Source organism: Melospiza georgiana, chromosome 1 (genome assembly GCF_028018845.1).
Source record: "Melospiza georgiana isolate bMelGeo1 chromosome 1, bMelGeo1.pri, whole genome shotgun sequence".
Classification (NCBI taxonomy): domain Eukaryota; kingdom Metazoa; phylum Chordata; class Aves; order Passeriformes; family Passerellidae; genus Melospiza; species Melospiza georgiana.
Genome location: NC_080430.1, coordinates 57,889,054 through 57,912,378, shown reverse-complemented (window position 1 = coordinate 57,912,378; position 23,325 = coordinate 57,889,054). Strand labels below are relative to the sequence as shown.

General features: G+C 42.5%; 1 protein-coding gene across 4 annotated transcripts in view; it reads right to left on the bottom strand.

Annotated features, from left to right (window-relative positions):
- RAMP3 (receptor activity modifying protein 3) overlaps positions 1 to 22,100 on the bottom strand; it is a 182,584-nt gene extending 160,484 nt beyond the window's left edge. For 2 of the 4 annotated variants that reach the window (XM_058026717.1, XM_058026724.1), the window contains exons 1-2: positions 21,464 to 21,576; positions 1,113 to 1,142 (exon numbers count right to left, since the gene is read on the bottom strand). In XM_058026717.1, the coding sequence (XP_057882700.1) occupies positions 1,113 to 1,142; positions 21,464 to 21,515 (82 nt within the window). In that variant the 5' untranslated portion in view covers positions 21,516 to 21,576. Of the gene's footprint in view, positions 1 to 1,112; positions 1,143 to 21,463; positions 21,577 to 21,895 lie in introns of those variants that run through there. The other 2 variants (XM_058026710.1, XM_058026703.1) reach the window with 2 other exon arrangements.
- Positions 22,101 to 23,325: the final 1,225 nt, after the last annotated feature.

Sequence of the window (23,325 nt, the reverse complement as noted above, 5' to 3'; positions counted from 1 at the left end):
TTAGGTGGTGGTCACTCTCTCCGTGATGCTGTATGACAAATCTCATCTGGCCAAATAAACACCTTGCTTTCACATACTTGCCAAGAGCAGCTGGCCCACAACAGGACAGCCTGTGATGCACCTGAAACCATAACTCTACAACTTCCTACAGACCGCACACCTCTCCAGGTGTACGGCTCACTCACTGGGACTAATCCTTGCTCCTTCATCATATCTGTCAGTGCTCTTAAAGCTGCCATGAAGCCTTTAACCATGTTGGCAAAAAGTCAGAACTGCAATTACTCACCAGTAATAAAAATGGTAAAAATTACCACACAAGGGCAGCATAATTTTATCCACGAGAAGTTAACATGATAACATGGATCCTGCCTTCTTAAGTGTTCATGTCGATTCATCGGGCAGCCGCAGCAGTTACCTGCTACGCTTTCCACAGACAGACTTGCAGATGAATGCTAAAGCTGTGCAGAATTCAAAACCACATACAAAAATTGCACAGCTCACAACTTAAATCCTGCACTGATGCTTTGACAAATGTTACACAAAGCTGCTTTTTCTAGCAGGGTATTCTAAACAATCAGCTATCATATGATTTACAACCAAATCCAACACAGCACAATTTTTCTTCCGCTATGTCACATGTGCTGACAATTTACTCCAGCCCCTTCCCAGAAGGATGTTTAAATGGATTTTCCATGCCATTGGTATTTCTGCTTGTCTGTATTTAAAAATTCAATATTTTGCAGGGTCATTAAAAAAAAACCCTCCATCAGAGTCATTTGAGCCGAATCTGATGACACAAGAGTTTCTGTCTAAATCCATAACCAAAAGAGGTCAAAATCATGGATAATTCTGCAAATTAATCATCACTGTAAGGCTGCACCTTAAAACAAACATGTTTTAAGAACAATTCTGAAAATCTTGTGTAAATATATTGAGAATGACCTTTACAAAACACTACAACACCCTCTTGCATACAGCCAATGGATAAGACCAGTTGTAAAAAAAATGCATGACAATTGACTAATTGAGATGAGATAGGATGGAAGTGTTTCTCAAAGGTCAGCCATTATCAAAACAGAAACAAAAGCTTGAATTTTTGAGGTAAGACTCACCTGCGAATCCAAGCGTCATTAGACCATTAACTAAAAAGGGAAAAAAAAAAGAGATTAGTTAGATACCTCACACTCTCCTATAAAAGGATTAGTGCAATTAAAGCAGAGGATAACTACATTATAATAATGTAGAATTAGAACGTAGAATTAGAATTTTCAAAATGCCTATTCAAATGTTAGTTTGTTTTCTTAAGGAATATGTCTGAAAGAAATAATGAACATTTAGAGAACATTATGTTTTTCAATTCCTTTTATCTATTCTTTAAATGGCTCAGTCAGACTTGTTATGGGTCTCTATATACCACTCCTTCCTCTAGTTTCTAATACTAAGGATTAGGGACAAAGCAGTTTTTACTTCAAGCTTCTTAAGAAGCTTGGGTGAAAAAGCTGAAGAAGATAACACACACACTCAAAACATAGGTGTACTGCACATTCTAACATGTAGAGAAAAACAAATCCTTTCATTGTTAAGCAAACACAACCATAATTAATTGTGTACTCTTCTCCTTAAAACCATGTTGATGTGTTTAAGTCTCCAGCTTTTGCACAGTGAAGTCACACATTTTGAAAAACATTACAATCAAAACCTATAAGCTTCTTATGCAGAAGTTAGACTAAAACAGGTATATTGGAAGAGAAAACAAATGGAAACAGACTACACCAACAGAAGAAGCATTCTAATTAGTAATTTTCAGTATATCCAGATGGATTAAATTAACAGAAGCCCACTGTGTTTGCACAGCTCCGGCCACACTCAGGATTTTGGAATAGCTAAGAGGGACATGGCTTCAATTATTTTTGATGTCTCACTGAAAAATAAAATTGCTGACAAATCTTTATAGTGTTAACCTCACATCAGAAATTAAATTAATGATTTTACACAGATGGGTGCCTCCCTGTTTATACATGGCACCCCAGTAAAACAAATCAAGATATACGTAAGCAAAGTATCAGTACCAATCATTAATCTGGACCATAGTCACTTGGATGTGCCAAGCTGTCAACTGAGTTAGCTGAAAATTATTTTGTACATGCATAAGAGAAGAATTTAGATCCTTCTAAGGAACATATTTTTCTTCCAAAAAAGCATTAATCTCTGTCTTAGTTACTAATGAGCCAGAATGTACTGTGAAGAGCAGGAATCCACACATCGAAAAATTGTCATGCATCCAAACACACAGGGATGAAACTCCATAATACACCCTGATGACTGTATCTCTTTCACAAATAGAACACTTTCTTTCCAGACTATTAGCAGGTGGACTAATAAATAGATTGATTCCCCGTTTTTCTTGAATCTTGATTTGAACATGTGCCTTACTGACCGCAGAAGAGTGAAGATCACATTAAAACTATGTGCTTTACAATGAATCTGAACCCATCCATTCTAGGTAAACAGTGTAGGGTGCATAAAGATACCCCAGGTACTCCCCTGGCAGATCACAGACTGCACCTCCAATTCTTATTCTATCAATTCGTATCACTGTGCTCTAGATCTGCAGTAATCCTCACAAGACCACAGCAATACAAGAGAGGGTTTACAACTAGAATAAACCAGACTGCCCCAGCATCTGTGAGGAAAGCTGTGAAAACCAAATACTGAATAAAGACTTACAGGTCAGTGCTCACAAATCCTCCTGCCCCCAAGAAAATGTGCTTTTTTGCAATTTTTGATCTGGTCATAACAAAGTAACACAGGATGTTTTTCACCTATTCTCAACCAAAAGATTCCAGATACCTTCAGAGAAGGGTAAAACAGCCATTCAGATTACTACACACCACTCCTCTATTTTCTTTGCTCTGAGATACTCAACAAAGATTTAATCAGGAGACCATGGCCTTGATAGTTTCCAGTAGCTCTTTTAAGATGGGGCAAGCTCAGCTTTTTTCTTGGAAGGCTGATGTCATGACGTCTCTCATTAGAAGATTCATAGAAGGAGCAAAATGGGTCAGTGTTGAAAGGTGTTACCAAGACCCCAAAATGAAACAGTTGGCATACACTCCCACCAAAACTAACACTTAGGAAGATAAAAGGAGGTTCAGTTTAACTGTAGTAGGTGCCTGAAGAAGTGCTTACTCTTTTTCTCCATACGCGGTAGCAGCACGTGCGGTCATCCCTAGCATCAGCTGAATCAGATGGGAAGGGAACAACCAGGTTAGAGCCAGAGCAAAAGGTGAAGCAAGTATAATCAAATGAAGGATGAGGAAAAGTAGGTTTGAAAGGCTTTTGGAACGAACATGAGAAGATAAACAAAGCAGGAGAGAGTAATGGAAAATAAGAAAACTGAGGAAAAAAAGCCCATTTTTTTAAACACAACCTTCTTCAAGATATTGTATATGAAACATCTCATCCTAGACCCTCACTAGAACCTCTTATTATCTACTCTACTCGCTTTTTACAGCTCTTCTTTATGTAAAAGGAGAGTAGAGAGCAGATAATAAGAGGTTCTAGTGAAGACCTAGGATGAGATTTTTCTCCTTTTTTGTCATTCTGACACTAAAAGAGGAGTTCAAATGAGATTCATAGCCATACATAAATTCCCAACTGGGATATATGAGAGGGTAACTGTCCTGTAATTTTGTCAAGTATATAGGCTTTTTATGTGAAATGGAAAAATATTGCTCAATGTTTATTTTTCTTTCATACTGTTACTATTCATTGGTGTTTTCCCAGAGGCTTAAAAGAAGCACTGAATGTCTGTCTTGCAACTACTTCAATAAATCTGAAGCAGCATATGAATTGCTATGTGTTCTCCCTACTCCACCTTTCTCCAAACATGTTTTAAGAACAATTCTGAAAATCTTGTGTAAATATATGAGTGAAATGTTACAATTTTCCCTTGTCTGAATGTTTCTTCAAGATGCTGTTACTGACAGCATATAGTAAGATATTTTGAGTGGCTCCCATACTTTCTCAGAATAATTCTTATTTTAACAGATAAAACCACTCTATGCGCCTTTTAACCAGCAATTACAAAAGTGTAATATTGTGCATATTTTTAAAAATTTGTGATGTTTATTCAAAATCTCATTTTTCTCAATCATAATTTTCGTAAGCAAAAAAATGTATAAGGACTTCAAGTCATTATTATTATTATTATTATACATTATTATTATATATTATACCTCTCATGTCAAGACCTCTGTATCTCTAAAGAAAATCCTGCCAATTACCATCATCTAATGTTTATCTAAATTAGGATAGATCTCCATTGGAAGTTATGTACGAACCAAACAGCTGCCTCCCTGCAGAACTTGAAGTTTCACTGATAGCAGGCACATAACTGTGCAAGAACTGTCCTGACATACAGTTCACAAAAGCAAGTAAAACCAGAGTTTCAGATGGGAATTGCTGCTCTGCAATCATGCATATATGATCTGTTGGAAACATAAGCGAGAGATGATTATTATTAATATTTTATATATATATATATATATTTGTCATACTGATAAAATCTCAATACTCACATTTTCTTATAATCCTCAATTGAAATACTCAATAAGCCAATCTCACAGCAGCCTAATGTTTCTCCAGGTGTTTTAATGTTGAATAAAGCTACCTGTTGCACAGGTATGACCAAAGATCATGTTAAATTCAACAATCTTTTATGCAAATCCCAAGCCATACCATTACAGGTTCTCTAGCAAGAATGCAGACACTTCAGGGTATCTAATGCAAAAGAAATTACCCACGGAAATTACTTCTCCGGCGTTCTCACACAATGTCAAGAGGCATTCTACTACATTAAAAAAATTGGTTACAATTGGTATAGGTTTTCTTTATTATCTGTCTCCTGGATATTCATAATTTTAAAAGATTCATTTCACTAGGGTATGTCCAAATGAAGAAGGATAAGATGAGCTAACACAAGCATCACATGGTTGCTTTCCAAAGCCTTTTCTTAAACTCATCTACTGGGGTCAAGTCAAATGTACGTGGCCAAAACACAACACACTCTGCAAAGGCTAAGAAATCCTACAACTTGATGGGAAAGGCCAGAGGCCACTATAAAAGTGGAAGGAAAGGAAAAATAATGGTATTGGTACAAAAACTAAACACCTGTCACTCTTTAAATAACTCCCTGCACAATATACAAGGCTCAGAAGGTCATCTTTTGTTCTCAGCTACCAACCGTCCTTCTGACACTTCATAAGAGGAATGGGATGGGGAGAGGGGAACAGGACACAAGAACAACATCACATAGTGAGAAAGCAACCAAGGAAGTGAGGCAACTGAAGTTCACAGAGACAGGCAATGACAGGAACTCAACACAAAGGAAGGATGCCGGGAATAATCCGAAGCTTGCAATAAATATAGTACTTGAAAGAAGTGTCACACTTGCATTCAAAACTGGCCCAGAAAAAAATGTGTCTCAGCGTATGGGGTGGCAGAAGCAAGGTAGATCAGTTGGCAGGGCGCACTGATCTGTCCCTGTGTTCAAGTAGTTTTCTTGAGAGCTAGCATAACATGGAACTCAGTTTTGCATTATGCCCAGCTTTGATGCTGAAGCTCTTTTTAATGCTCATTTTATTCCCTTGTGTCAATGGTACGGAAGATGCATATATACCCATAGAAATATAAATACAAAACTAAAAGGGCAGCTCAATCCTTACTTTATCACAGTTTGAGGTACTACATTATTGTTTTTAAATTGCGAAGGTAATTTCAGACTGTTAGCTATTTTGAACATTACAGTCTTCATCCTGCAGAGCAAGAAAAGCATGAGAGGAAGCAAATGAAGCCTTTTCATCACTAGAAATCAACAGGGAATGCATCAGAGGGTATCAACTGTTCCAACTCATGCTGGTACAGAGTTTCCCAGGCTTCCTGTGACTGCAAGGCAATGTGACCATTATTCTGAACTCATGCTTCAACTGAAAATCTTTCAGAGTAGCAATACCAATTAATGTCCTTTACATTGTTTTTTGAAGTCCTTAAATCACTGCTGGCAGTATATTAAGAATGAGGCACAATTTCTGAACAGTCTGTCTACTTCCAGAAGTGTTGGATGGGTTTTCTACCACTTCGAAACTGGTATGGTCTATTTAAATAAATATATAACCAGTATTTTAATAAAATATTTTTATTTATTAATAACTAATAATTTATCAAATAAATAATTAAATTAAACATACCAGTTCAACAACTAACTTGTGAAGGGATTTCTCAGCTGTACACTAAGATCTGTATTGTGCTCCAAATTGCATGACTCGACCTGAAACGTAACAACGTTTTCTTCAAGCCTTTTCTGTCCCATTACGTTTTTAATGAAACAATATGTAACTGAAATATAAAATACTTTTTTTATAGCCACTGACTTTCAGACAGTGAATACATTAAAGACTCCAAGAGCAGAAGCAATTGCTTGAAGTAAACTTCTTTCACACTTTTACAAAAGCAGAATACACAAATGTGATCCTTGACTCGAGATCCATCCTTCCAGGAAGCAAAACTGAGAAAGGCTAAGAGGAGTACATTTGTTTTTAGACTAAAAAGAAATCTGCGGCATTAGAAACAGTTTAAAGACGACATCTAGCAAAGAGCAAAGCTTCATCACCCAGCACTGGGGGTGACTGTCCCACTGTGGCCTCACCTCAAGTCCTGTGTGAAGCTTTGGGCACCACAACATAAAAAATACATTAAGCTATTAGAAAGCATCCAAAGGAGGACTGAAAAGATCACAGAATCAGCTAGACTGGAAAAGATCTCAGAGATTATTGAGTCCAACCTATGATCGCATCAACTACACCAGAATAGCCTGAGCAGCCCATTCCAATATCAAATCACGCTTTCTGTGAAAAAATTCTTCCTAACATCCAGAAATTCTAACCTAAACCTTCCTGGCACAGCTGAAGACTATGTCCTCTCGTCCTGTCACTGGTTGCCCGGGAGAAGAGACCAACCCCCTCTCGCTACAGCCTCCTTTCAGGCAGTTGTAGAGAGCGATGATAAGGTCTCCCCTCAGCCTCTCTTTCTCCAGGCTAAACACTCCAGCTCCCTCAGCCATTCCTCACAGGAGTCCTCTATACCATTCATCAGCTCCACTGCCGTTTCCTGGACTCATTCCAGCACTTCAGTGTCCTTCTTGAAGTGAGAGGTCCAAAACTCACACAGCACTCAAAGTGTGGCTGAATACAAGGGAGAATCAATTCCCTACTCCTGCTGGCCACACTACGTCCAATATAGACCAGGATTCCATTGGCCTTCTTGGCCATCCTGGCTCATGTCCAGCTGCTGACCAGTATCCCTAGGTCCTTTTCCACCAGACAGGCTTCCAACCACTCTGCCCCACCCTGCAGCGCTGCATGAGATTGTTGTGGCCTAAGTGTAGCACTTGGCCTTGTTGAACCTCAGATCTATTCATCCAGCCTGTCCAGATCCCTCTGCAGAGCCTTTCTATTAGCAGATTGATATTTGCATCCAACTCAGTGTCATCCATAAATTCACTAAGTGTAGAGTTAATCTCCTTATCCAGATCATCAGTAAAGATATTAAACTGGGTGCAACACTGATTCCTGGGGAGTCCCACTAGAGCCAGATACCAACTGGCTGCAACACCGTTCACCACATCTCTCTTGGCCCAGCCATCCAGCCAGTTCTTAACCCAGCAAAGACTGCACCTGTCCAAGCTGTGGGCTGCCAGCTTCTCCAGGAGCATGCTATAGGAGTCACTGTCAAAGGCTTCGCTGAAGTCCAGATGGTGAAAGGGGGAAGCCATACAAGGAGCTGCTTAGGTCACTTAGCTTGTTCAGCATGGAGGAGACTGAGGAGAGACCTCCTTGTGGTCTACAACTTCCTCATGAGTGGACGTGGAAGGCCTGGCACTGATCTCTTTTCTGAGGTGCCCAGTGACAGGACCTGAGGGAATGGCCTGAAGCTGTGTTAGGGAAGGTTTAGGTTGATTATTAGGAAAAGGTTCTTTACCTAGAGGATGTACACTGAAACAGGCTCCTCCAGGAAGTGGTCACAGCACCAAGCCTAAAGGAATTCAAAAAGCATTTGGACAATACCTTCAGGTACATGGTGTGATTCTTGGGGCTGTCTTGTGCAAGGCCAGGAGTTGGGCTTCAATGATTCTTGTGAGTCCCTTCCAACTCAGGTTATTCTGTGATATAAGGTGGAAGGGAGAGAGCTCCACATGATTACACACATCAGGAGGTGCCTACAGCCAGCAGAAGCAAGCACAACATTCCTAACAAACCCAAATCCACTGAATTAACTTCTGTGTGGGTCACCTAGGACATAAGGCAAAGACTGTTATTCACCATGTATCTATGGGCCTGCCAAAGGCTTTGTGCTCCTGGTTTCATCTAACTTCTCCTGGCAAAACCTGGTCTTCTAAGTCTCAGAATACAGTAGTTGCCACATAAGTGTGTAACATCTAGAACAATGAGACCATAGCTCTTCACGATTTATGACTACAGGTAAATACACAAATGAAAGTGGAAAATCTTTTTTTCACCCCCTAAACATCTCTAGTTCTTCAGGTTAACTACAGCCTTGTGAGGTACTGAGGTCTCCATTTTACATGAACTGTGGAAATAATGACAGAACTAGTAAGAAGTCTGTCTAAGGTCACAAGCAGAAACCAGCATCAGTCATAACTACAGTGTGAGCCAGCAGCAGTCTGGTGCCAGTACCCATTTCACCACTATCTCCTCTCAGAAAATGTGACCAAATCAACTGAAGAACATCATATCTCTGTGACAGCCCCTGAAGCTGGCCATCTGCATCCAGGAACACAGCTTGACACTGTATCACATGATCACCTGGATGCACACATTTGATATATCTAATGGCTGCTTGTTATTGCAATAGAGATGCCTATCATTAGTCAAAAAGGCAGGAAAACACAGAAGAAAACGTGATGTGATGTAAGGTTTCCCTATAATAAGGAAAAAAAGCACAATATAGACTTTATTCCATACCTAACCACCTGTGAAAGAGTGTGAAACACCAGTCCCTCAAGGCCAATAGAGACTTCAGTTTGCTCCAGTGAGGTGGCCTGAAAGAGAAGTCCACTTTTTGTTTTTTAATAACTTTGGGAAGAAAGTTATTTAAAGAAAGAAGCAACCCTTTTTTTTAATAACTTTGGGAAGGGGAAATGACCCATGAAGATTTCACAGACAAGGGTCACTGCACACTCCCTCCTGAGGAAGTGTTTAAAACCATGAGGTACTTGAAGACACTTAAAGTTCCTTCTTCCCTTGACAGGCAAATATTTAAATCAAGATACTACAATCATAGAATGTTGTATTCCTATTGTTACATAATTATATTTCCTGAGTCTCATACCTTCTTGGTGGTTTTCTCACAGCAGATCTTCACAGCAGTGGTGTTGTTGCTTCTCGGTCAGGGCTCCTCTCCCAGGCTCTCCCTGACCACCCCGCCCCCTTTTATCTCAGTTACCTCCATGGGCTACAGCTGCTGCCCAATCAAGGACATCACAGCTGCAGCCCATTTACAATAACTAGAATCAGGGCAGGGTCACTAATACAATACAAAGATCTTTCACTGCCATTCATATATTTACAATACATATGTTAACTCAACCCCCTACATTTCCCCCTTTTCTTTTAACAATTTTAAAATTACCATAGACATTTTTGTCCCAGCTCCCAGAGCTCTCGGCTGTCTTTTCTTCTATAGTCCCAGCTCTCAGGCTGCCACAGCTCTCGGCTGTCTTTTCTTCTAGAGTCCCAGCTCTCAGGCTGCCACAGCTCTCGGCTGTCTTTAAACACACACACAAATCCCTAGATGTTCCCAGGCTCTTCTCCTCAAAGGCCATAGTCTTACAGCTCTCTGAAAAGCCATAATCTTATAGCTTTCTGCTGTTACAGCTCCTTGATTTAAAGACCTTACTATATTCTAGAGTCCCAGCTCTCAGGCTGCCACAGCTCTCGGCTGTCTTTTCTTCTAGAGTCCCAGCTCTCAGGCTGCCACAGCTCTCAGCTGTCTTTTCTTCTAGAGTCCCAGCTCTCAGGCTGCCACAGCTCTCGGCTGTCTTTTCTTCTAGAGTCCCAGCTCTCAGGCTGCCACAGCTCTCGGCTGTCTTTTCTTCTAGAGTCCCAGCTCTCAGGCTGCCACAGCTCTCGGCTGTCTTTTCTTCTAGAGTCCCAGCTCTCAGGCTGCCACAGCTCTCGGCTGTCTCTTCTTCTAGAGTCCCAGCTCTCGGCTGTCCAGGGGATTCCATACCTTCATTTGATGTTTGGCTGCATGTTCTTTATCACATCGGGGTCACCAGATGTTGTATTCATGTTGTTGTATAATTATATTTCCTGAGTCTCATACCTTCTTGGTGGTTTTCTCACAGCAGATCTTCACAGCAGTGGTGTTGTTGCTTCTCGGTCAGGGCTCCTCTCCAAGGCTCTCCCTGACCACCCCGCCCCCTTTTATCTCAGTTACCTCCATGGGCTACAGCTGCTGCCCAATCAAGGACATCACAGCTGCAGCCCATTTACAATAACTAGAATCAGGGCAGGGTCACTAATACAATACAAAGATCTTTCACTGCCACACATATATTTACAATACATAAGTTAACTCAGGCCCCTACACAAGCAGACATTAGATGCGCTTTCATGGCATAACCTGGAGCTGTGCCTTCTTGTGGTCACTGCAGGCAGCCTCTGCCCTTTTGTGAGGGGAGTGTGCTTGCTCTCAGTTTGTGGTGGCTTTGCCATGTCCCTGTCATACTGAGGAGGAAAGTGTTATTTCTCCTGTGGCTTTGTGGGCAGTGAGTAGCTTCACAGGAGAACTCAAATCTAAATTATACTGCTTGTTTTTCTCTCCCCAGCCTTTATCACACCTCTGGAATTCTTTGTCTTGATAGACTTCTTAGCCTTGCATTGCTCCCAGCTGAGGTGTTTTTGTTCTGATAATTCCTGGTTAAGGGGAGGGAGAGGGAGAGACAAGGCTGGAATTCAAGTGGTGTGCAAGTCAGGGGCCTGAACTTCAAATATCATTTGTCATAAATGGACTTTGACTGCCAAGGTTAGTAAGATGTTTGCATTTGAACTGTGTTACCCTTTAAAACCCTTTATTCTAAAGGCAGCTTCTCTCCCTCCTTTTGGCCTCTAAATGAGGAATTAATGTTTTCCTATCTCACTTGCAGTAAGAGATCTTTATAACCGATGCCAGGACCCCTTTTCATACCATTTAGGAATCTCAGACCTTCAAAATTCCTGATTTCTACCCTCTCTTCCAAATGACATATGAGCTTCTTCCTGAATGCTTCCAAATTAGATAATGCTAGCTCAAAGTTTCTGTGCCTTTGTGTTTGTTTAGTGTAGAGCAGGAAGCCTGGGAGACAGGGAAAAATCACTGTTGTGGCATAAAAAGCAGTTTGACCAGCTCACTTCCTGGCTTCTTCTTTTTCTGCACTCAGGAAAAGAAGAGAAGGCGAAATGATGGAGAGAAGGAGGAAGCGCCAGAGAAACGCCAGAAGGCCCCAAGCCCTGCCAGCCTGGAGGAGGAGGAGCTGTGCTCTGACCACACTGTAGTGTGCTCCACAAAGGTTTGTGCTCCTGTGTTGTATTCATATTGTTGCGTAATTATATTTCCTGAGTCTCATACCTTCTTGGTGGTTTTCTCACAGCAGATCTTCACAGCAGTGGTGTTGTTGCTTCTCGGTCAGGGCTCCTCTCCAAGGCTCTCCCTGACCACCCCGCCCCCTTTTATCTCAGTTACCTCCATGGGCTACAGCTGCTGCCCAATCAAGGACATCACAGCTGCAGCCCATTTACAATAACTAGAATCAGGGCAGGGTCACTAATACAATACAAAGATCTTTCACTGCCATTCATATATTTACAATACATATGTTAACTCAACCCCCTACAATAGAAGGCCTGGGAAAATTATTTTTTCCTTTTCTGACCAGATGACAAAAATTCCCACCCTGCACATCCCCCTTCTCTTCATGCTGCATGTACTCCTCTCACAGATTCCTAATGCTGTTTACATGTTACCATGTTGAGGCATTACACCCAACATGATTCCAGTGAAGTCATGTTTTGTTTCAATTCTATGCCAGCTATGAAAAATTAACTTGGCCTAACCATCCAAATGTGGGATATTTCTCTTCAGCAGTCTAGCTTGACTACCAGGGTTCCAGAGCCCTGGATACTCACCTACATGATCACAGAACCTTTTAAATTACATGCTGCCATGAAGAACTCATAAGAACAATGAAACACTTACAAAACTTCTGAGCTTCGCGTCTACTTATACTGCTGTACATGTACCTGCTCACAGTAGGTGTGAGTGGCTTTTCACAACAAAACCCTTGCTCCAAGGAATAAACACTGAAAACAGATCCTTGCATGGCAGCATGATCCCTCTACATCGTAATTTTTCATAGGTGTATACAGGTATATAGGAAGCTGCAAAGCAGCGGATTCTGGCATAGGAGATTACTTAGGCCAATCTACTCGAGTAAATCATTCCACTAGGCGCCTATCAAGCCACTCTATTACAGCCCTCCTCAGCTGGACAGGAGGAGACAAAATATAATTAAATGCTCATGGGTCAAGGACAGGAAGAAATCATTTAACAGCTACCATCATGGGCAAGAGACCCAACAGGGTAAAATAAATTTAATTTATTGCCAATTAAAATCAGAGTATGTTAACGAGAAATAAAAATCAATTCTTGAAATACCTTCCCCCTACCTCTCTCTTTTTCCCAAGCTTAATTTCACTTCTAATTTCTCTACCTCCTCCTCCTCCTGGAGCAGTGCAGGGGGATGGGGAATGCAGGCAGCAGCCAGTTTATCACGCATTGTCTCTGTCACTCCTCCCTCCTCAGAACGAGTCCTCATACTCTTTCCCTTCTCCAGTGCTGTATCCCTTCCACAGGAGACGATCCTCCACAAACTTCTCCAATATGAGTCGTCCCAACAGGCTCTAGTTCTTAACTAACTGCTCCAGCGTGGGTCCTTCTTCTGGGTCTCAGGTCCTGCCAAGGAGCCTGCAAACTTCCCACAAGGTCACAGCCTCCTTTGGGAATGGGCCCCTCCAGGGGTTGTAGGTGGATCTCTGCTACCGTGTGATCCTCCAGGGGCTGCAGGGGCACAGCTGCCTGACCCTGGTATTCAGCACAGGCTGCAGGGGAACTTCAGCCCTGGCTCCTGCAATACCTCCTCCCACTCCTTTTGCACTCTCCAGAGTTGCTTCTCTCACATGTTCTCACTCCACGCTTCTATCTGCTGTTCTGCAGCAGTTTTTTTCCCCATCATAACTATGTAATGTCAGAAGTGTTCCCACTGCCACTGATGGGCTCGGCCTTGGCCAACAGCAGATTCAACTAAACAATACTGGTTATTCTCTATATTCACCTATAGATCAGGGTTTGCTTAGCTCCAACATGATCAGCCCGTGAAACAGTTCACCTAAATCTGCCTACCTTCACAGTTTTAGAGATGTTCTAAGGTTGAGATTTTCTGTGGCTTTGCTCCCATATGACAGACAAACTTTTTCACCTAAAGCCTGAAGGAAATCCTCCTAAGGACTTTGAAATCATGCAAAAAATAACTAAAAAGGAGATTACATGAGTACTCCCTTCCCTCTAGCTTTGCAAATGTGTCAACAATACTTTCACTCATGAAGTTACAAATAGCTTAATTTATTTATACAGCTGTGGAGTGGTACACTCTGACACCAGGAGGAATCCCTCGCATCTTCCAGATCTTCTGTAGGACAAGGTGAAGAAGGTCTTACAATAATTTATAGACTAAGCCTAGAACATCTACTTCAAGGCAGATACTCTTCATAAAGATTTCCAGTGTACATTTCATGACTGCAAGAATCCCCCATTTCCTACAAGAGGTGTTTATTTTACATTGTTCCTACCAACACTTTTTAGTGCTTTGATAAGTTTTTGTTTTCTGAATCACTGCATGATAAAGTATGAAGTAGCTGGGAGGGAAATAAAACCTAAATATTACACAGGCATATTTGGCATGGAACAGCATGAGCCATACAGCAACAAGCATCCTTATGGTCTTGCAGTACACATTCCACCCGTTTTGTACTGCTCCATCAGGAAGGTAAGACAAAGAGGAGTTAGAATCCACCTTAACTAAAACTCACTGAAAATAAGAAGTCTAAAATGTCACATTACTTCACAGAGAGAGATTCCTCTCCCAATTTTTAAAAAATATTTAAATCCAAGAAAAAAGCACTAACATTTCTTTCCAAAAAATCTTGAAGTACAGAAAGAAAACAAGTATTTTGAGAAGCTTAATTCTCGTTTTTTACTTTGCAATGCTCAGACTTTTTTGCTGTTTCTGGTTTACACTGGAGCCGGTTAAATAGAAACTGTACCGATGGCTATTCCAGCAATATTTTCTCTACTTCATCGTGCATCACTAATTGTTTTATGGTAAAAATTCCCATCCCAAACATAGCCCTGCAATTATGTTCAGAAGCCACATTTACTAATGGCAAAGGTTACCATTCCTGAATGCAAATTTACCTAGGTCCACTGTCAAAACTAAGAGATTTACATTAGTTTTTAACATGATACAGTAAGTTCTGACTTTGCGTGAAATACAGACATAGCTTATAATAAAACTAAATATTGATGTGCTAGCTAAAAATAAAAGAGGAATAGAGGCAATTTCACACATACTGAATGACAATTGACAACCCCATGGAAATAAAAGCTTTGAGCATCTCTTCACTGAAAAAGAAAAATTCATTTTTCCTGTTTCTCTTGAAAACATAAGCTTAATGCTTTATCAGTGTTAGTTTACACTACACAGTGTATCAGTGTTAGTTTACAATACACATGGCTAAACACATTCAAAGAAACCTCTTCTAATATTAAATTGGACTAGTTATGTTCTTGGTACATGGAGATCGTTGAGGAGTAAAGCTGGAACAGCTCATGAACTCAAGAGATGTGGAGAGACAGCATTACACTTGCAGTCGCTTGCCAAAAACAAGCATTAGGAGAAAATCTGTTCCAAGCCCCCTGTGGCTACCAGACAGCAAAACCGTGACGTGAAGGCTGAGATCCCCTTCAAGCAAAGGCCACCTCCACCCCACAGCTGCAGAATGTGTGTCTGGGTAGGCCAGAGACAGCCACAGCTCCTCAGACAACACCGACTGCAAGCGGCCGCATCAGGTGAACAGCCAGTCACAGAGCGTGAGCAAGAGGGAAAATTACAGATCAAAGCTTAAGTCCAAGTCCTGAAGTCTCAGAAGAAACCTGAGCTTTGTGTCCTATTGATGACCACTTGTATGAGTTCTATAAGGCTCCATTTCCTGTTCCAGTATTGCCCCATTTCTTCACAACATTTTACAGCTGTGAAATTTCTTCCCCTTTCTGCTGAAGGCAGGAGGGCGACCGAAAAAAAGGCTGCACACCCTGTCACACCTCAAACTATGTCTTTTGACACAATAACAACAATGAAATAATATTTTATAACTATTAGACTCTCTAGGATGAATCTCTCTGGACACAAAAGGATGCAAAAGGGATCTGTCACTTGTGACATTTGGAAACAAAATTATTTCACACAGTGAGTGACAGTCACTACAGGGCAATGTTAATTTCCCTACTTATTCTGACACTGACCACAGATAATGCTCTGCAAAATAAAGGCAAATTAGTCACATTTATTAGAGTGTGAAAATCTTAAAGACAGATGCTTTATTGTAGGGCCCAGTGCTTCAGCACAGTCCTTTGCTCACCCAGCTTAACCTGGTTAGATGCAAACAAGATGTGCTTTTATCAGCCTGGTGCTCTGCTATGGTCTCAGCAGCACCTACCACATCTTCCTCTTCAGGTGAGAGTCCCTCTGGCTCAGATCATAGGGGAGCAAGTGACACCCCATCTGCAGAAGGCCATCAATCTGTCTCCATACGGGCAAAATTCTGTTTTCCTGGAGACAAACTGAGGCCAAGGGCTGTTATCAAGTCATGCCACTCATCCAAGACAATATGGTAGATCATGTTAAGCTGCTTTGAAGAGAACAAGGAATCCTCTCCACCTTTTGAACCATTTCTAACAGTGCCACTGCATTTTCTTTTGAGGTTTTTAGCAAGGAAAAAAGCTGTCTCCTCTTTTAAGACTGGTTTCAAGGAAGCCAACATATGAAGGGAGATTAAGACTAAAAACTTCTGAAAGGGCACCTTCCTCCTATTCCACTTTGCTACTCCTTTCTTTCCTACTATTTGCACATTTTCACAAAAGAGTCCTTCAAGCAGCTTTCAGGTTGCTCTACATATATATTCACATTAAAATAATGTGATTTTTTTCCATATATATTTTCCAGTTTATTTCAATGAAATCCTAGCTGTGAAGAGATTCTTATTTAAGAAAAAATACAGGCTGTTTCCATAAAACACAAAATAATACACTTCTAAATTTCTGTTCTGAAATAGAATGGTTCGTGTAACAGCTTTCACTAAACTAAAAGGGTGTGAATTAAAACAAGCTTCATTATACTTGTGAAAATTAATCTCTCTGAGCCCCAAATGAAAGCAGTTTGCTTTCTTCAAGCGTCGCTCAAGTAGTAATTTCAATAGCCAAGACACAGATGGTAGCAAATAGTGTTTTGTAAGAGACCACTCATTCAATTTTTTTCCTTGGTAAGGCAAACTGGAAACTGATTCATCTGCAACTCAAGCCATGAATCATCTCAGTGACCAGTAGACAGGTGGGAGAAACTGAAACACAAATGGTACAAAAAACTACCAGTGGTGCAATGTTTAAACACAACTCAACTGGCAAAACCTCCCATAGCTCCCCTTGAGCTCAGCTGGAGACCCTTTCCTTCAAATCATGCAGTTTGTGTGTATCTGCACCTAGAGCAGCACCTGCCTATCTCAGTGTAGAAGTCAATCTCCACTTCATAGTCTCTTGAGATTTGCCTCATAGGCAAAGCAAACCTACAGGCAGAGTCCTGCGACACCAAAGGTATTTAAAACCTCAATGAGGATGTAGATAGCAAGTTCTTACTATTTTAGGAGCAAGAGTTTACATTAGCTAAATGGTCTCCAGGATTGGATCTCATTGCAGTAAATCGGGGTTTAAAAGCCTGGAGTTACCTTAAAAAAATGGAGTGCCATTCCTCCTGAGGCCTGGGACTAAGCTGGAGCTGGAGAGAGCATTCAGTGCTCTGTGCTACCACCTGCAGTCCGTTTGACATTACAGGGACAGTCCTGCGATTCACCCTCTCAAGGGAACTGGTGTGAACCTGGCCCTTGTTGCACACGCAGATCTTAGGAAAGAACCAACAACTTCTCCAATAAAAGAATTAGGAGACACAAACAGGGTGAAGGGTGGTGGGAAGAATGCCTGGATCCAACAGCAAATTGGAACACAGGCTGCGTTTACACCAGACACTTTGCTTTCAGGATGGATGTTGGTGGGGTCTGCTGCCTGTCTTCCTGCTTGCCTTGTGTGGACAATCACATCTTTAGAATATGAAGCATCATTTTGGTAGAGAAGTGTTTTAGTTAGAACTCTGTGGTTGGTCTCAGAATAAGACGTTCCGTTTTGCAAAGGTTTATTTGTTTTACCCACACACACTTGCCTCGGTCTATTAAATTCAGAACTCCTACGACGGTATTCCCTTTCTTTGTTCCACCCTTTGCAGCTGCAGAACAGCATGATATTCTTAAGAAAATAATGGAAAAAAACCCCCTTGATTTGGTTTTCAAACTTTAACCTGCTAAAATTGTTTCCTGTTGGGATATTTTTTTTCCATCATTGGAATCCAAACTCTTCAGGACTTACATACGCCATGTTTCACACAAGGGGAGCTCAGGACCTTAGAGAATTTGGACTTTTATACACAGTTTTTTCATTATTCTTTGCAGATGAGGTATAGTCTTTAAAACAGAAAGTAAAAATGTAATTAGGACCAGGCTGTTTCCAACTGTTCAGTTGCTCACCTGTGACCAAAGCACTAAGCTTGGCTAACCTCTGTGCAAACAGCATTAAGAAATGCAAAAACCTATTATCTTTGAAATCTGCATACAAGAACTGCTCCAGATAAGGGTCACACCATCTCTCTTGATGTACGTTTATACAAATATATTGAGAAAGCTTACTCTAGAATCTTAAAAATACCCAGCTTTACTCTGGTAGCATCTTTTAACTCAAATACTGTGACAGCAGCTCTCTGGCCTCAAAGAGCAACAGACTTCCCCAGGCATTTTCCTGGGGAAGGCTGTGAGAAGACCAGAGAAAAGAATGAGAAACAATTCACACCTCCACGTGCTGCACCCGTCTGACGGTGTTTGGATTGATAGACCAAGTAGGTCAGAGCTGTATCAGACTGTCTGCAAGGGTTATGAGTTTCTTAATAAGTACAGTATAGTATAAGATGATATAGTATGATATAGTAGAATAAAGTGATTGATCAGCCTTCTTGAATCATGGAGTCAATGCTAATTATTACCCGGCTGGAGGCCTGCGGCAACAAAATACAAATAGTACTACTGAAATGCAGGTTTTACATAAAGAATGAAGGAGAAACATTTGGGCAGGGATTCCAAAACAATGACCTGTGTAAAAAAAACACTTTGCTAAAAGTCCTGGTCAAGCCCTTACATTTCTTCTTACCTAGTTTCCATTCATAGAAGTATAGTAAGAGAATTTGGTATGATGGTAAATACAACACTATTTCTTAGATTATTTCTTAAGTCAGTAGGTGTCTTCTAAGTATCTACAGCTCTGCTAGGCAAATTAGAGATTTCACCTGACAGCTGGTGTGTGGGATCTCAGCACCTCAGGACGGAGGTGCAGAGTGACCGAGACCACCCTTGGGGGGCTCGGGAGTCCTGGGATGTTGCCAGAAGTGTCTGGTGGCTGGACTTTGATCCTACATGGGAGACGACACCTGTATGAGGATGGGAGGATTTCACTGGGGTGAATGGTGAAGGGATAAGTTAATTAGTGTGAAACACAGGGTTTAAGGTTTCTGTACAGGGGGGTCTAAAGAAGTAAGATGGAGGAATTGGGGCGTGTCCTGTCCTTCTTCTTCTTCTTCTTCTTGGCTTCCATCTTCTGTGGTGATGTTGGCACTTTGGGACTGGTTATTACTAAAAGTGCACTGGTTAATAAGGGTAAAAGGTATTGGGAAAAATGATAAATATTGTATATGTAATTTTGAGTATAAAGGTAAGTCACCGCCCCGGGGGCTCTCAGTGTGCTCATGGCTGGCGTGCTGTGCAGACCTCTGTCGGGCCAAGAGAAAATCTTTTAGATAAACTATTAATAAACACCGAGACCAAGAAAAGACCTGAAGCCTCTTCTCGTCCTTTGAAGCGTGGGCTGTCCAAGGCCACCCCGAACCTTTCCAGGTCACCTAAACAGCCGAGAAACCGACACTGGTGTTTCCAGCTCTGCCCCATTCTGGATGCCATTGCACTTCACAGAACTGATGGCATGCCTGTGTACCAAGTACCTCAGCTGATGCATTGTTTCCCCTCCACACTCAGCAAACCCAACTTCTCCTACAATCACTGCATTTTTGCCATCCTCACTAAGGATGGACAACACCACAAGTAGTTATGCATAGAGATAATGTGTTAAGAATCCTAGGCAGAAAGATCCAGAAAGTAGTCACCTGAGGTTACAGAACAGTCCCACACCCCACCCAGACAGGCTTCCCACTGCCTTCAGTGAGCTCAACACTGAGAAATGGTGGTTTCACCTAAATGGCAGAGGTCACAGCTCTCCCCTTCATCAAAAGAAGTGTGAATTATGAATGATCATTCAATTAAAGTAAAAATTCTTCCAAAATAACTAGTTTTAAAACGGTATTTGTATTCCCAAAAAAGAAATTTAGTTTTCTACCACTTCAGGCTTTTCTTATTAAAAACCCTTAATTTCACATCCTAGAACTCTTAGTGTTTTTCCACTAGGAAATCAATCTCATTTCATTAGTCCTTGATTATATCTACCCTTCCAATTCCAAGCAAAAGTAATGTATTATCAGTTTACAGATATTCTTAAAATCTTTTTTGTGTGTGTTATTCTATTAGGAATGGAACTAGCACAGTTAAAAATATCTAGCACAATTGATTTATCGGTGTCTCTCTGGTGAAAAATGTCCGTCTGTAGCTTCCTGAGCCACAGGGACACTGTCCTTCACTCCAGTAAATCTCTGAAAATATATCTCCAGTGGGGAATTCTTCTTTGCAAAAAACACCATAACATCAAAAAGTCTCCCCATACAAAAATATTATTGCCTAGTTCCCTAAGTTCAAGATTACATCTTTTACATATCAAGACAAGTGTTGGCCATCTCTTTATTCCTTTTCAGCTGAGGAGTAACAGAAATCTGAGCAACTAAGGTAAGATTTTAGAAGCCACAGAGAATCAGAAGCCACAGAGAATCAGAAACTTGTGCATGTGACATGTCATTCTTTCGACAGACCAGCTAAGGATGATGCTACTGAACACTGTCAATACTGTCTATTTGTTTGTGGTTTTTTTCATAGAAATACATGCAGTGTTTACCAGTTTTGTACTTTGGAAGGGGTCTAAAAGAGCAAACAAAGTCCTGAAGTCCTCATATACATCTTCTAAAGCTACCAGGCCTGAATTTTTGTCCCTTGAGTGTGACTCACAGGGAATCAACTGTATCTCTTAGTTTAGTGTTGAGTGAAGATGATCAGAGCCGACTTCTGGCAACTTTAGATGACTGCAAGACATTAAATCTGAGAGCCCCAAAACAATCTACCTGACAAGGAGCAATAAAATAGTTTTTCTAGCAGCCGAGGCACTGTAAGAGAAAGATCTGAAGGATACCTGCACTTGATAACTACGTGCTTGGAACTCAACTACTCTAACAGAACGAGTCCTTCAGTCTGCAGGAAAAAACCTTCCCCAACAGCCAAACACACCTCCCCAAAACCCGAGTGGGATCCAAGACGGAAAGCCTGAAGAAGGCGAGAAGTTTGACATCGTTTTCCCTGGGGCCGGGACGCCCTATTCGAGGACTCCCCTCGGCGACGTCGGCGCGATGCTGAAGGGGACCGGCGGCCCCGAGGCTTCGCCCGGCGCCGCTGCGCGCCCGGAATGCTCCCACTGCGAAGCCGCCGCTGTGCTCGGAACGGAGAGCCCCGGAGGGAAAGCGATCCCCGCTGCGTCCCGACACGCCGGCAAGGGACGCCCGGAGACCCACTCCCAAAGCGATGCTCAAGCCACAGCGGGGGCGCTCCTTCCCCGAACTTCAGCCCCACGCCCCGGCTTGAAGCACTGTCCTCGGGGCCCGCGCACACGCGAGGATGCCCAGCCGGTCCCGCTGCAGCAGTCCCGGGGCGGTAGCGGCGAGCCGCACCGCACGCTGCCGGGACGCCCCCGGCCGGCCCCGCCAGCCACTTACCCCAGAGCAGCAGGACGGGGAGGTGCCGCCGGCGGCTGTCCTGCGCCTCCATCCCGGCGCGGGCGGCAGCGGCGGCGAGCGACCGCGGGGGACGGAGCCCGCATGGGGCGGCCGGTCCGCAGCCGCACAGGGCCCAAACCCGCCTCAGCCCGCCCGCCGGGGAGGTTCCTCCTCATGCCTTGGCGTCCAGCCCCGGGCGGCGGCGGCAGCGGGGGCGGGCGCGCAGGGGAGCGGCTCCCCCGCCCCCGGGAGCTCCCAGCGCCGGCGGGGCGGGCCCGGCGGCCGGGCCGAGCGGGGCCGGGCACGGGTGAGCGTGGGCTGTGTGTGGCCACGGGAGCGCGGCCGTGCCTCCCGCTCCCCCAACAGCCACGGCAGGAGCGGTGCCGCTGCCGACCCATCGGTCTGTGTGGCTGCCTGGGGAAAGGCACCTACCCTGCACGGGGAAGGTTCTGGTCCTAAGTGTCCGAGGCATTCAGGAGCTCTTCACCTCTTGCCTGGGAGCCAGAGCAGCTTCTCTCCTCTTATCACAACATCCTGGCGGTGAGGGTGAAGGCATGAGGAGCTGGAGGGCCGCCTGTGTTAGTCCACCTGCAGCCCTTGCATGGCACCGCCGTCTTGGTGTGCTCCATATTTACAGCTGAACGTGGCAGTGAGCTGGCCTGACCCCACACAGACCCAGAGCAGCCTGGAGCTCTGAGATGCTAAGTGTATTTTTATGTTGAATTTCATCTTTGCCTGTCTCTTTTCAGAGATGGCACAGCTCCTGATTTTCATCAATATTTAAAGGCTCTGTTCCTGGAGCTCTCTCTCTAGGAAATTAGCATCTCCATCAAGAAACAGCAGACTGGGAAGCTGCTAAAGGCAACTTTTCTTACCTAAAAATAGTAGTATTGCTCAGTAACAAAACCCCAGACTGTTCCTCTGGGTACATGGACACTCCACCTCAATAATGGCCTTTTAGTAGAACATTAAATCACTGCCATTATTAAAGGTCAAATGTACCATAAAATTTCAAATTTCAAAAGATATTTTCAAGCCACACACAAGAACAAAGGGTACTTGTATGTATCAGTCAGGTTGTTAACTTTGTGTGTTTGCCTAGCACAGCGCTCCAAACACTTTTGGAGACTGGGACCCCAACACAGGAGCAGAATTATGCAACATGTGCCTTTGTAACCACTGTTTGAAGTACACAACATTTGTCTGATTTATGCTGAAGGAAATTGAAAACTTTGGAAACCACAGAGAAGGCTGGGAATCCAATGTTGTAACAACTCTGCAGATATTTATGTGTGTCACTTAGAATGAACCTCCTATCGCTTGTGTGCCACTTCTTCCACTTGGCTGGAAGCAAATCTTGTAAAATACCATAAACCATAAATAAACCATAGCTCAGGGAGATCATCCTTCAGCAGAGGGGCTGCCATTTCTGTTTTGTAAGGAGTGTTTGCAAGCTGCCCCTGCCAGAAGGAACTGCAGCAAAGTGACAAGCGTGAAGGCACATACACCACAGACTTGTTATACCATCTATAGCATCCTTTCTAACTCTAAGATCTTGATTTCCATCACAAATTCCATTTCTTGCAAATCTGAAAATACAGTTAGTATTTTCAATAATTTAGACTGATTTCCAGGAGGTTAAGCATCATGCTTTATATGCAATATTATATGTTTAAAATGTTTTAAAAGTACAGTATATTATACAGTATAAAGGCAATATTTTTTTTAACACACATGGAGATAATACTGACAGGTATTTTTACATCAATTGCATTTGTTTTCTTCACCTGTTTCAGATGAAAAACTGGCAAAGTGAGTGTTGCTTCTTCCAACTCTCAAGATTCAGCACGTACTTCCTATTT